A 15,044-nucleotide genomic window follows, 5' to 3' on the forward strand; every position below is an offset into this window, starting at 1 on the left:
AAAATGTTTATAACATTGTACAGTCTTTCATGTTAGAAAAGCTGGCAGTCCATCTGTATTAAATAACACATTTTGAATAAAAAATTGGATAAGAGAACATTAACAATTGCTTGAAAACAATATATTGTCTTCTGACTAAAGCCATATCACTCATCAGAAGTCATATTATAACAAGAAGTATCCTGAAGTAAATTAAAAATATGTCCTAGCCTGAAACAATAAATAATGTTTTAATACCAAAATACTATTAAAATTTGTTACTTATTTATACTTTTACGTGGAATCATCTAAGAAAATATAAATACAGCTGTATGACGGTTTGTGTTGGTCCAATATTCAGCGGTTATGCAAACCTGGAAGCACAAATTTACCTTTCCAATATGGCGGCATCGCTGACGTTCAAAACGACTGTTAATGCCAGAAGCATATTCGTCACTTAATTACTATTACTAATAAAAATATAGTTTTATTTCTTTATTAATATTATTTTGTGTATTTATACAGTTTTGTTTATTTAGAAGAAAAACAAACCGAAAGAAAATAAAATCGTTGAAGGTAGAAACGAATCAGCTCGGGTGTTTCGTCATATTGGTCAACAAAAACGTCACTTCCTGTTTGATCCGGCGGGCTGGATGAAAGCAGGAAGGACGCGCTATGACTTTACTTAACTAAAGCTGAAATTGTTTTTAATTAGAAAGTAAGAGTAAAGTTTTAAGTAGCCTTAGGTTAGCTTCTTCGGACACATTTAGCTTTAACGTATTGTCACAGCAGTTTGTGTTTACAAACCAGCCGTTAATGTTCCAAGAATAAAAACAAAATTTAGCTTCACATTTACTCTGGACATGGACCGACCATCCAGGTGAGTATACGCTTTTATCACTGTAAATGTATCTTTTTATATGCTAATCATTTTTAACCGCTGTTGATGATTACGCGTCTGGTGTTAACACAGGAAGACGAAGGTTGTGAACTACTGTGAAAACAAAGGTTTTGATGATGGTGAGTTAAGTAATGAGCTTTCTACGCTGGTTTGCTTCTTGCTTTAGTAAATATTTTTTCGACAACATCCCATCAAACATATGTCTTATTTAAATAACTGTTTATTAGTGTATTAGTTTGTCTCTGAAAATCTTAAAAATATGCAACCATATAAGGTTTTCAATGGGATCTGAGGAAGAAAATATAAGGATTTCTTACTAGTGCTATACATCGGTGGTAGAATATGTTGTTTCTGGAAAAACAAAAAAAACAACTCTTTATTATAAGCTTCCTTTTTTCAAAGATGTCTGTGTTTCCTGCTCTTATTCTGGGACAGATGAGGATTTTGCCTGTTCGAAAGCTCCGCCCAGCAAAAAGGCCAGAGAGGAAACAAAACACGAACAGAAGAAACCTCCAGTCAGGTCGTCCAGCCAAGAGTCAAACCCAACAGCAGCTCAGAGCGAGAAGAGCAGGTGGGCGATACAGATCAGGGCAAGAACATCAGTTTTACAGTCTGCTTCTGTGTGTTATCTTCAGATTTAATGGAACTAGCTAATCCATCGCAACAAAACCTCACAAAAATTTCAATAGTCACCTGTTTGCTCCTGTTGTAAGCTGTGATGTGTTTAGTTACATGTTGTGAACATAAATTCATTACTTGTTTCCAGAAAACCGCTGGATGAAAAGTTGTATGAAAGAGATCTTGAAGCAGCCATCACGCTTTCGTTACTCAATAACTCAGACGGATTAAACGATTCTCCCACCAGTAAGGATTAGCTGTTGCATGTAACATGTAGATTTTACGTTTTATAAACTTCTAATTCTGTCTTGTTCCTGTTATTTTCCCAGCGGATGTTAAAGTTCAAAGCCCCGTCGATGAAAACACAGATCCAGCATCTTTGCTGCTGTCCAACTGCAGCGTGGACGCAGCAGTTTTAGGTAAATCTCTCTTTTTTCTTCTCTCTGTCCGTCTCTCTTTTTTTTAACAACAACATTTCCTTCAGGCCTTGATGAAATCACATCAGAGAAAGCATCACCAGCTGCCAGACAGAAGAAGACCTCAACTAAAGCAGCTGAGGTGCAGAGAAAGAAGGACGACGATGAAGATGAAGATGAAGATGAAGACTACAAACCCAAACTGACTCCAGGTTATCTGGCGCTTAACCCGTATTCGTATCAACCTGCTTTTGTTGTCGACTCGGCGCGATAACCGCCGTGCCTTTTCAGATTCAGAGAGCGATGAAGACTTCAGTGAGCCTGAGGAGAGCGAGGAGGAGGAGTTTACAGTGAAGAAGTCCAGCAAGGCTAAAAGGAAGGAGAAAGTGACCAAGAAAGACAAACCCAAGCCAAGTCCCGCTCCCAGAAAAGAAAAGAAACAATCAAAGTCTTCACTTTCTAAACCACAGGCTGCAGGTAAGTTGGCTTCAGTTCTACAAGATTCCTGTTCATTTCAGTATTTTCCAGGCCTGGAGAATTAAATTAGAATTTCCTTTTTCTGTTCGTCGTGTTTTCCAGGTTACATATGGAAATTATGTTAAATTCATGTTAAACTTTTCTATTTTTGTACTACAAACTTTAATTGCCTGTGAGCTTTGGAAGGTTGAGTGTGTAGGACTGGATGATGTGGACTTTGAATTTAATAGCGATATGTGGTATTATTATAATTATTACTACGTTTTTGATGAAAACAAAACAGTTACTTATTTTTTTTAGGTAGCTGTATGGCTGCTACTGCTTGGTATTCAGCACCGTAAATACAAATATTGTTCTTGGAGAGCATTCCTATTTGAAAAACACTCAACAAAAAAGGGGATTTACATCATCAAACTGCACACAGTGACTGCATTTAATCATATTTGCATATTATTTATATTTATTGATACCCACATGGAACTAACGGTGGAGAAAATGACAAAAAATAACGTTAATATCAGTTTTTGTTTAGTTACATCACTAATTGAATGTAAGAATAATAGAATTTCTTATAAAATAGAAAATAATAGAAATTCTTATAAAAAATTCTTCACAATAAATCATAAACAGAATAAATTCCAACCCTATTTGTGAGTGTAAAGAAAAATGTGCAATAAGTCTTTGCTTTACAGTTGCTTCCTGTCTTTATGTTCCAGGAGTGTCCAGAAGTCCCCCAGCAGCCAAACTGGTTCCCAGTAAGCCAGCTTCATTCAGTGCGAAGCCTGTGAGCTCTGTGAGTCCAGCAGGGGGCAGAATACCCAAGTGGAACCCGCCAGGTACAACCCCACCGCATTTTCTACTGCGTTTTTCTGTTTCCAGACAGTAAACGTAATAAAGATGCATTTGCTCTCCAGCTCAGGTCGGTAAAAGTCCGACCTCATCCCAGGCGCCGGCTGTGAAGTCTCCCAGCGCCGGGCTGAGACTGGGACTGTCCCGCATGGTCCGGGTCAAACCGCTCCACCCGAGCGTCGCCACTCACTGACAGATAATCTGTCAATGTTTTAATCCTGTTTGAATTCAGTCTCAATTGTGATTTTTTTCAGTTTGAATTAGTTCAGAGTGAATCTTTTCTTTGTTTAGATTTCCTTATATCCTCTTTTTTCCATCTGTCATGTTGTAAACATTTTACTCATCTTTATAGTGCTTGTATATTCTGTACATAAACAAAAAAAATAAAGTTTAAAAGCATTTATCTTTTCACGCTGGATTGTTTTTGTAGATGCGCATCATAAATACTTTAAAAGAAAATTTTTATTTGTTTGAGGAAGAGGATTCAAATTCAAAAATACCCAAAGGGAAATCAAATGTAACTTATATTAATTCAAAATTCCTCAAAGAGTTATTAGATGTTTTTTAAGAGGTTTTATTTTAAATTGTATTTTTTTATTATATGTAGTTGTGCCAGTTTTGTAAACAATAAATAGTTCATAAATAAATGTGTAAACATGGAGTAAAACATTCATATATGCTCTTGTCAGCATCTGATGGTAAAATAATCTATTGTAGAGAAAATTAACTTTATTTTAGTCGTCACCCATTCAGAAATTTCTTCTTATTTTAATCTTTGTTCTGATTTTTCCTTTATATTCAGTCTACATGAACAAATCTTCATCTTGATTCTGATTATTGTTTGATTTTAAAACATATTTGTCATTTTGACATTTCACAGCAGGAAGCCTCAGGTCAGAGTGGAGACAAGGAAAACATGGCATGGATCAGAAATTTTTTTTTTTTTTTATTCAATTGAACAAAATTATGCTTTGAAGCTAAATTAAGCTTTAAGTGAATTAAATAACACCTGCTTTTAGTGAATCTATTTCATATATTCACTAAAACAGCAGAAGTAATCTGATATTTGAGTTTTCTTTCACTCCTACTCCGTGTTTCCCTGCAGATTTTGCTGGTGGAGTTAATGGTGAACACCCTGCAGGTGTGAAGGAAGGAAAACACAAACTGTGTAAAGAGTGAGCCTGAAACAAGATAACCTGCCCAGCAGATTAAAATCTATATTTTCAGATTCGCTGATGTGGGTGGAGATAGAGAGATTAACCAGCTTGAAGAAAACTTTCTGCCGCTTGTTTTCAGAGCAGAAACGTCCCAGCCTCTGCAGCAGGATGAGATCCGGCTGGGTCAGAGGTTTGCTGATGCTCTTTGTTGTGGTTTCTGCTCTGGTTTACCTGAGCTCCATAAAAACAGAGTTTCACTCCCACTCAGAGAGGCTGCAGAGAGCCCAGCACAACGACTCCATCCGGGGGCAGGGGATGATCCGCAGGATGGACAGGATGGAAGAGGACATCAGCAGGCTGCGTGAGTACACCTCTCTTCTGGGTTTATTTGAACATCTATGCTGATTCTTAAACAAACCAAGACTCGTCAGCACTCTCACCTGTTCAGATTGTTTCTCTTTTCTTACTATCTGTATGTTTTTCTGCACTTAATTAGTTCTGCATACTTTAACAGCAGTTCTGCTGCTACTTTGTTTGGTAATTTCACCATTTTCACTGAAAAACACAAAATTTTACCAAGTATCTTTGGTCTAGTTTCTAGTGCAAATATCTTACTACACTTAAAATAAAACAAAACCAACTTATACGTAACTTTTCAGCAGGATATAGATACCTGTTTTAATAAAATCATTATTTAACATGGGCTGCACAGTGGCGCAGTTGGTAGAGATGTTGCCTTGCAGCAAGAAGGTTCTGGGTTCAATTCCCGGCCAGGGTCTTTCTGCATGGAGTTTGCATGTTTTCCACCTTTCCTTTTCTTCTCCAGGCCATCTTTTCGCTCTCCTCTCTGTCTTATCTCACTCATTCAGTCCTTCTGAATAGCTTCTGGCTTTTTCTCGTTTTGCATTTTCCACCTTTTTTGTTTTTTACTTTTTCCCCAACTGTAGCTTCTCAGAACAGAGAGAAAATGCCACTTTATGTAGGAAAAGCTGACAGCTCTGCGTTTTTGTGCAGATCTGTGTTTCCTCTCCATTTTAACCCTCCATATGTTCTCAGAGCTTTTTAAATGGAATCAATATGTTCATTTCCATGACTTGCTGAATGCTGTTTTGTGACTTGTGATGTGTCAACTTCAGCTTTTATCGCCTCATTTTCTCACCCTTTTCAGAAATTAGATTGTTCATACATGAATAGGTAAAGCAGGAATTTTATTTGAACAGCTAAAGTCAGGAAACATAATTAAACATGACTGTCAGCTGGAGCCAGTGGGACGGTAAAAAGCCTCTTTCACTTCTTTCTAAGGGAATCTCTGCCTTTTGTCTCCAACTCCTCCTTATGATCTGCTGCTTCCTCCTTTACAGTCGCTTCACGTCTCACTGAAAGCTGCTTTTAAACCTGACATCAAAATACTCCACACATCACTTCAACGGCTGCTTTTGAAAGTATTTACCTGGAAGAAACAATCTTAAATTTTTTGGAAACAGCTGCTTAAAGTTCATGAGGTTATTTGACGAAATAAAAAAACGTTAGCAAAGATTAAAGAGATGTAGAACGGGGAAGATATTGACTGCTCATACCATCTCAACAGATCCCACAAAGTGTTACAATACAGGAAATGACTAAATAAGTAACATTTAAATTTCACCAACTGCTCACCACTAAAGTAAAAAAGAAGTATTTAACTTATAGAACCATCAACATATTTAATTTAACTTTTATTTCATATTTAAGCCATATTTCAAAAAATGTGTTAGAATTCTACACATTATACATTTTATGTTTATATTTGCTGATATTTAACATTTTATATGACAGTAAATTGTCAGCAAATAAGAAATTTCCCCTTTGGGATCAATAAAATATATTCCAAAATTTTATTTTTATTTATTTTTGTGTCACACATGGACTTAAAATAAAATATTAAAATTATGTTCAGTTTTAATGTGGACCTTATAAAAACTTAAAAATAAACTTTATATTATTTATCTATTTAATACAAAGTACATTCTTATATGTATATTACTCAGTAATTAAAATATTTGAACAGCTAGTAATTATTAATGACTGTCAGGTTAATTGGCCTTTCCAAATTGTCCCTAGTTGTGTGTGTGTGTGTGTGTGTGTGTGTGTGTGTGTGTGTGTGTGTGTGTGTGTGTGTCCTGTGTGTCTCTGTGTTGCCCTGCGACAGACTGGCGACCTGTCCAGGGTGAATCTCTCACCCGGAACGTTAGCTGGAGATGGGCACCAGCACCTCCCGACCCCACCAAGGGACAAGGGTGTAAAGATGGATGGATTATTTAACATTTAAAAAAAGTGTTATAAGTGAAATAATCTGCCAGTGGAACTTGCACTTTTTAAAATCAACATTAAGGATTTATTTACTCAAAACAAGCTCCTATATCTTGCTGAAAAGTTATTTATAAATTAGCTTCTATCTAACTTCAAGTATACTAAACTATTTGCACAATTTTTAAGATTTTTGAACTTTTATGCAAATTTTGACTCCATTTTAAATCTTCAAAATTTCACAAAATTCAGCAAAATCTTTGTGCTCATTCACTGCAAACTATTATCACAGTATCAGCTGTTTTCAATGTTGATCTTATGTCCTACTGTTTGCAGTTCAGGGAGGGGCAAGTAAAACAAACTAAAGACTCGAAACGCTTTTGTCCACAGTGGACCTGATGAAAAAGTTTGAAAAGAAGGAGCAGGAGGAAGAGAAAGGGGTCAAAGTGAAGGAGAAGAAGCTGGTGAAGAAGTTGTACCCGAACTCCCGTCTGTTCAGCAAGTGGGGCGACGATCTGTCGGAGGAGGAGCAGAAAGAGGCCGAGGGTTTGTTCCAGCGATACGGATACAACGCCTTCCTGAGTGACCGGCTGCCGCTCAACAGGGACATTCCTGACACCAGGCCGCCGAGGTGAGCTCCTCTTACTCCTCCTGCAGGATCTGGTGAAAGCTGGCACGCCTTTTCCACACACACAGGTGTCATCACAAGGATCTTCCCATCTCTGAAAAGTCAATTTGCTATAAGTAGCCAAGATTCTTATTTGATTTTGGAACAGGTTTAGACTTTATTGACGTCATTCCTGCTTGTTGTTTTGAAAATGCACAACAGGGATCTATGTCTTCGCCTGGATTCTTTAAAAAAATATTTCTGGGAATAAAGGTCAATAATAATTATATTGAGCTAACACAGGTAATAGTTGCACTAAGAACAATTTTAAATGCTGCATAAATTCAAGAATACATCAATTTAAAAAAAATTGGAGTTGCTCGTCCAACGTTTAGCATTACACAAGTGTTAGAGCTGACTAAGCTTGGCTTATTTCTGCTGAGAGAACATCGCCGTAGGAATGACCGCTGAAGCAGAGCCTGTTGCGTCCTTAGCAATAATAGCAAAGGTTATTCTGAATAGATATTGTTTTATACATCCTAAAGCTAATCCTACTCGATTTAATAATAATAATAAAAAACTAATGCAATTCCACCACCAGATGCTATGCTTTTTGAACGCAAGATGGCAAATATCAAATGTTTGTTAGCTCTTTCAATGGCAGATGCTAGACGCCATAAGTATGAAAACGGACATTAAATCTATAATTAGAGGCCAGGTTACCCTGTAAATCACTGGAATTGAATCAGATTTGTTTATAAAATATGTTTCGTTCGAAGTACGTTGAAACCCGAACCAAGTTCCGTTGCAATGAGGCGGTTTATCCTGACAGGTGCGTTTATGTCACACACCTGGTAATGCTAAGTGCTAACTTTATGAAGCAGGAGAGCAATTTAGTAAGTTTTATACGCACACGACGAACTAGACTGCACTAAATTATGTTGCAACTACATGGCATGCAAGCTAGCTTATTAGCCACCGTATTTAATGATTTAACAGGAGGAGGAACAAAGGATTGTTTACATCTGAAACGATGTAATCAATGTAAAATATAAAAATCTTACATCTTGAGTAAACCATTGGTGATTTAGGTTTCAAGTTATTATACACGAGCAATTTATTACATTAAATAGTTTAAACTGAGTTCTGGCTTTAGATTAGAGAATATGAATTTATTGATTGTTTTTATAGGTTCATAATCACGTAAAACTGAGAGCTTATTTCATCTTTGTAATCAAACAAGTGTTCTTACAATGGAGTAAATAGAGAAACAAAATTAGAACAATAGGTTCCAAATGTGTTTTGTGTTCATGGACTACCAAAATAAGGTTCTGTGATGTTTCTCTGGTTTTCACAGAATGTTGTTTGAATCACCAATAAATTTCTGAATTTCAGAAATTTATCGAGAACAGAGCGATCTCGATGAAGGACAGAATGTGTAAAAGTGTCATCAAGCATTCTTCTTCTCAGAGGTGGCAAAAAAGACCATTCAACTTAAATTATATATCACATAACGCTAGAACAAGTGTTAAAGCAATGTATCTTTTATTTTTTGTCAATAACCTCATATTTGTCTTTCATGAATGCTATAAATTATCTTACAGTTACTTCATTTATGGTTACAGATGTGCAGAGAAACAGTATCCAGAGGATCTGCCCTCCCTCAGTGTGATCTTGATCTATCTGGATGAAGCCCTTTCTGTCATCAAGAGAGCCATCCGCAGCGTCATCGACAAGACGCCTACCCGGCTGCTGCGAGAAATCATACTGGTGGATGATCACAGCTCCAACGGTTTGTTTGGTGCCCAATCAGCTCTAGGATTAGTTTGACGACTGAAAATTTGTATTTTTCATTTGAGGTTTTATCTGAAAGTTCTGCTGGAAACTATGTGGGAACCTCTATTTTAGAGATTCAGGGTGATCTTGGTTGTCGTTTTCAGCTCTGTGAATTAATATCCTTTTAAGGCACCTGGAGTATAGTGAAGAAATTTGCGGCCCTGGCTTGGACAGTGTTATTTTAAAAGACTCCAGATCCTACTGTGCTCCATTGTTACATGGCATTCCACTGGGCTTAGTACTCGAGCCTTTGGTAATTTCTTTGCGTCCGCTATTGGTCGGTTCAACTCGGAGTCCAAATTTTTTTTTCTATTGTTCTGCAAAGTTTTATGTGCCTTTAAAAATGGCAGGATGAGTAATCCATGGGAGCATTAGACATTTGTTTACAACAGCTAAAACCTTGGGTTGCTGTGTGCTTATTGTTGAAAAGCAATTTTTGAGTCAAATGCTGTGGGAACACTTTGTTTTACAAATGCTTTGTAATACTTTTGTACACTCAAGAAAAAAACAGTAAAAGAATGCAAATCACGTTTAGCTTGAATTAGCGATGCAAACAATTGATCAATTTGCGCTAAATTGTCGATTAACAGTTTATTGGATTAAAATTCTAATCCAATAAACCCTTTGATCCTCTTTTAGTGTTGTAGTTTTGGCCGCCATTCAGCAGAGGGCGCCACTGGTCACCTCAAAACCGTTGATGTAGAAACAAAGATGGCGGCCATTCCAGAGCGGGAAAGAGAAACGGGCCAAACAGTTCGGTATAAACATTAAACAAGCTCCTTAAGTTGTCGCTTTAATGGCGCTCATTCAGCCGAACTACATGACGAAGCAGCGTCAACTTCTCAAACTAAAATGACTGCTGTGCTACGAAGGTCAGGATATGATGCCAGAAAAGATGGTAACAGAAAACAACGTAACATAACGGGAAAAAACATGACGCCAATAAGAAATGTTGATTTTAAGGGCTACTGTGAGTTAATACAATTCATGCAGTGAAGTTTTAGCATTCATTCAAGAATGACAAGACTTCTGTATGAAAGTCTCTCTGTTTATGGGAATTAAGTGTTTCATATGTTGTTTTATTTTTCTCTAAGGGTTCCTAGCTGAAACTGGACCTATAAACGCCTTTATGTTTTTTGGGCGTCTGGATAATGTTCATCCTTATTTCCCCTAAATGTGAGAAGATCGAATCTGCTCCTCAGAAGGTTTTTGTTTTTATTTTGCTGCAGATGATTTATTGGACAAGCTGGACTTGTACATTAGCTCCATCCATGAGGAGCGGCCCGGTCTGGTGAGGAAGATTCGGCACTCTGAGCAGCTCGGCCTGACCCAGGCTAGACTGACGGGGTGGAAAGCTGCAGTGGGAGATGTGGTGGCCATCTTGGATGCACACATAGAGGTCCATGTTCAGTGGTTGGTTGAAGGACTTCGCATCTTGAGGTTTTCCATCTGATTTTTAATGTTCTAGTAAAACAGCTTTCTGTTCGCAGGGCCGAACCCCTGCTGGCTCGGATTAAAGAGGACCGCACCGTGATACTGACACCAGTTTTTGATAAAGTTGACTTTGACGACTTGATAGTGATTCCTTATATGGCTAGTGCTGATGGCTTTGACTGGGCCTTATGGTGCAGTTATGAGGGATTCAGACCCGAGTGGTACGCCTTGAAGGACGAAACCCAACCTGGCAAGTAAGAGTCACGTCAGTCATATTTATTAGAAAGCCCACACTGTTTATGCTTGTTTGATAGTTTATAGCACATATGTCAAACTCGAGGCCTGGGGGCCAAATCTGGCCCGCCGTAGAGTTTTATGTGACCCTCTAGATTCTAAATTACATCAATAAGTCTGGCTAGTTTTCACAAATCTATAAAATTGGTTAAAAAAAAAGAACATTGAGTTTAAGTGATCGATACAGTGAGTAATAAAAAGTCACATTTAACATCACACAATAGCGCAGATATCATAAAAATTCCTTACAAATATTTCTAATTTTGCACCAAAACGTCTTTGATTTTGATTGCAAAAAACAATCACAAAGTCCTGGATGGACAAGATGTTCAAATTTATTTCACTTTAAGAAACACTGAGACAAACAGATGTTTATTGATATTTTAACAGTTTAATGAGGTACATCAATACATTCTGGCAAAACTTTAATAACGTTCAGATTTTTCTTATGAAATGAAACTGAGTTCACAGTATTACGTTTTACTGTTTTATCATTGTTTCCAATTTCTCCTTTTCTTTATTTGAACCCCGCATATCTTCCTGCTCTAAACCAGAATCTCAACTCAAACCTCTCCTTTTTAGTATTTACAAATATCTCTTTTTGTGCCTCATCTTCACTTTGCAAAAAATAAAAATGTCATGGATTTGGTTTACATTGATTTTGGTTACAGTTACAGCAGTGACTTAATGTTGACCCTTATTCGTGGCTAAACAGATTTGTTTTAAAGACGTACATTTTTTTGGCATGTTTAAAACTTGCTATATAATGAGATTATAATGACATTTTCACACTTGGTCCTGATTACTTCACTGTCAGCATTGGTTCGTTTTTCACGGCGTGTTGGACAACCAGCTCAGTGTTTGCCTTAATTGCTGTAAAATGTTGTTGTTGCTATGTACCGGTTTGTGTTCTGGTGAAGGAGAGCGTCCATGACGGGAAACAAACGGATTAAAGAGAAGCACACAAAGCACTATTGACAGAAAGCCTGCTGCAGGACATTTTGTGCAGGGAATATTTACCCTTTATAGTCTTAAATAAGCTTGGTGTTATTGGTTAAATGTGACCTCAGGTTATAAAATTGGTCGTGTTGTCAAAACTAGCATCAAAGTCATGTTTTAAAGTAGAGAGAGAGAGTGGCTCGTCAGCTGATGGTAGTTATTTTACTTTCTAAAATAATGGCTTAAGTATTTATTTATTTTTTTTGCCAAAAAAGTGATTTGGGACATTATTTCAGGAAGGTGACAATATTTGTTTAGAAAACTAAACCTGAAGGTAACATATAAACACATTGACCCCAGAGTAGGTCCCTGAGGAACTCCACAAGTAAGTGAGAAACAGATTCTCTTAAAGTCCCGTCAGACAGAAGAAACCTGAGCCAATCATATGCAGTTCTTTGGATTAATTTAGAGTTTTTAATGTTGAAAAAGACGTGTGTATTCTCATCTGGAGGAAAATATTTTTATTTTAAAGTTAAACAGCTCAGACACCAATTTATGCTAAATTATTTCAGGGTGATTCAAAATTTACTAGAAATTACTCCTCTTTACATAATGCATGAGCGTTTAGTGTTAAAATCATTGCAGAGCCTTAAAAACTGTCTTCACCACTTACAATTTTAGCCACTAGGTGGCACCAGACGGAGCCATTGAGACTTGATTTCTCCACTGTTGCATATTGATTGATTTATCAGCCACTTTCAGTGTTTGATCTGTTTCCTGGTCCCACCAGGAGCCCGTCCGTCATGGGAATACTGGTTGCAGATCGGAAGTTTTTCGGAGAAATCGGAAGCCTTGATGGCGGGATGAAGATATACGGAGGTGAAAACGTGGAGCTCGGCATCCGGGTGAGATTTAAAATGAGCTCAGAACCAAAAAGAAACAATTAAATGGTTTTGACTCGTGTTTTATATGTTACAAGTGTTGATTTTGTTGTATATAATGAAAATATTGCTGTTCCATTTATTTATTTAGCTCAGTAATTTTTCCCTGCCACATTAAAGTGGATATATGGAATCAGTTTTAATACATTTAGATGGTAAACAAATATAATTAGATTTGTACTTTGGAATGATGTTGGGGGGAAAAAGTATTTTAAAGTATTTTAGTAAAAAAAAATTTCACTTTAATCTCTAATTTTACATTTACAATTTAGCTGATTTGATATTAATTTTAGTATTTTCTGTTTATTTTTGACAATTCAATATTTGTTTCTAATTTTACCACAAAAATGGATGACAGTTAAATAACAGTAATGTACAAATATTAGGGATAGAAAAAAGAAAATTGAATACATTCAATTTGTGTTTTTTCACATTATTTTAAATGTGCATGTTAAGTAAAAATTTTATGTTGTCGTTTTAAATATTAAGAATAATTTGATAAAATCCAGAGTTGGGTTATTAACCTCTGGTTAACATTAAATAATGAATTATTTACTCACCTTCTTTATTACTTATACCTCCTTAGTTTCAGTAAACATGTCAAAATGACTCTGGCTCTTTTATGTAGGACAGAATATTTCGTCTCACTTTGTTTCATTTTAACTTGTGAGATTAATTCAGTCATCTGCCCCCTAGTGGTGGTTTCTGGAACCAAACTGTCCTGCTTATTAGTGAAGAATTAATATTAAAAGTATGTTTTAGACCCTTGTTTTGCCTTTATTTGACTGTTTTAAAGTGAGTTTGTGTTTTGGCAGGTGTGGCTGTGTGGAGGCAGCATAGAGGTCATTCCCTGCTCCAAGGTCGCTCACATCGAACGCTTTTATAAGCCCTACGCCCCGGACCTGAGCCCCTCGGTGAGGCGCAACGCCCTGAGGGTGGCAGAGGTCTGGATGGACGACTACAAATACAACGTGGACGTGGCCTGGAACCTCCCCATCGGGGTCAGACGAGACGCCACATTATTACTAACATGAGTTCAATCTTTAGTCATCAAAAATAATCCGATTAGGGTTTAGGAAAGGCCACAAACGAACTTAATGATCCAGAAAACGGCCTCATGTGATCTTACTGAATGTGTTTTCCAACAGAATCATGGAATTGACATCGGGGATGTTTCTGAGAGGAAGAAGCTGAGGGAGAGGCTGAAGTGTAAACCCTTCCAGTGGTACCTGGATAATGTTTACCCCGTGCTGGAACCACTGCAGGACCTGCTGGGCTACGGAGCTGTGAGTTAAAAACACTTCACAGGGTCTCAATGTGCCAGTTAGTTACTGCTAAGTTATAATGGCAGCTAAAGGAAACAGTGGGATATTTTTGAGATGGGGTTCTGTGGAGTAGTTATCAGCAGACAGTATTTTACCTGAATAAAAAGCCTGTGGTTGGGAAAACAGTGATGCACAATCAGAATAAGTGAATTTATTACAACAGCTGCTGTGTAATGAAAATAAAAGCCACACTTTCCTTCCATGTCACAATTATTCACTACTTTCCTGGCCTAAGATTTTTTTAATGCAACTTTGAATGAAATACAAGACAGAAAAAATATAAATACAGGAGATTGTTTGCCATTTTAAACTGCAGAAATTGTAAAGATGTCTGGTCTACTTGTGGCTTTAGGTTTTTTTTTAAACACTATGTTGATGCATCATTAAAGATGGAAAAGAAGTTGAACATTATTGACTTGTAAAATTTTGAGATTAATCAGAAAATTAATGAGTTTCTTTGAAATTACCCATGATGTATGCTAAAAAGCTAGCTAACTAGAAGCGGTATAGCATCAGCTGGTTACTGGTGGCCTCCACAGAACTACATGAAACATTTTATTCATGTTTGTTTTGTTTGTGCAGCTGATTAATGACCTCCGGCCCGATCAGTGTGTGGATCAGGGCCCGGTTCCTGGCTCCACACCCATCCTCTATGGATGCCACTACTTCTCCTCTCAGGTAACGCTCAGCAGCTCACAACATTCAGACTTTTGCTTCTTGCTTCTTGATTTTGTTTTTCTGTCTCTCAGCACTGTTATTACATCACTGATGGAAAACTTTACATCGGTGGGATCAAATCACACAAATACAACAGCAACAACTGTCTGGTGGATCCTGGTTCAGGAGTTTCACCAGGACTGTATCAGTGCAACCTGGCCCAGCAGAAGAAACTCCACATGTTTTGGGACTTCAAACAGGTAAAAACAATTATTTAAATCTAAATATGCAACACAGAAAGTGTTTTTTTTTTCTGGAGGGAAGTTGA

General features: G+C 37.2%; 2 protein-coding genes across 6 annotated transcripts in view; both read left to right on the forward strand.

Annotated features, from left to right (window-relative positions):
* LOC103459171 (putative polypeptide N-acetylgalactosaminyltransferase 8) overlaps positions 1-15,044 on the forward strand; it is a 45,765-nt gene that overhangs the window by 29,460 nt on the left and 1,261 nt on the right. For 2 of the 5 annotated variants that reach the window (XM_081603745.1, XM_081603746.1), the window contains 10 exons: positions 4,468-4,758; positions 7,074-7,314; positions 8,916-9,082; positions 10,356-10,539; positions 10,617-10,814; positions 12,584-12,698; positions 13,550-13,735; positions 13,883-14,020; positions 14,642-14,737; positions 14,809-14,976. In XM_081603745.1, the coding sequence (XP_081459871.1) occupies positions 4,468-4,758; positions 7,074-7,314; positions 8,916-9,082; positions 10,356-10,539; positions 10,617-10,814; positions 12,584-12,698; positions 13,550-13,735; positions 13,883-14,020; positions 14,642-14,737; positions 14,809-14,976 (1,784 nt within the window). The remainder of the gene's footprint in view (positions 1-4,467; positions 4,759-7,073; positions 7,315-8,915; positions 9,083-10,355; positions 10,540-10,616; positions 10,815-12,583; positions 12,699-13,549; positions 13,736-13,882; positions 14,021-14,641; positions 14,738-14,808; positions 14,977-15,044) is intronic. The other 3 variants (XM_081603747.1, XM_081603749.1, XM_081603748.1) reach the window with 3 other exon arrangements.
* Positions 589-3,643, forward strand: rad51ap1 (RAD51 associated protein 1). Its single transcript, XM_008400501.3, has 9 exons — positions 589-859; positions 953-999; positions 1,316-1,451; positions 1,647-1,744; positions 1,828-1,917; positions 1,983-2,126; positions 2,206-2,391; positions 3,108-3,227; positions 3,306-3,643. Exons 1-9 carry the CDS (start codon positions 843-845, stop codon positions 3,431-3,433), a joined length of 966 nt encoding a protein of 321 aa, XP_008398723.1. The 5' UTR covers positions 589-842; the 3' UTR covers positions 3,434-3,643.

This window comes from Poecilia reticulata, chromosome 23 (assembly GCF_904066995.2).
Source record: "Poecilia reticulata chromosome 23, P_reticulata-male-v2, whole genome shotgun sequence".
Taxonomy (NCBI): domain Eukaryota; kingdom Metazoa; phylum Chordata; class Actinopteri; order Cyprinodontiformes; family Poeciliidae; genus Poecilia; species Poecilia reticulata.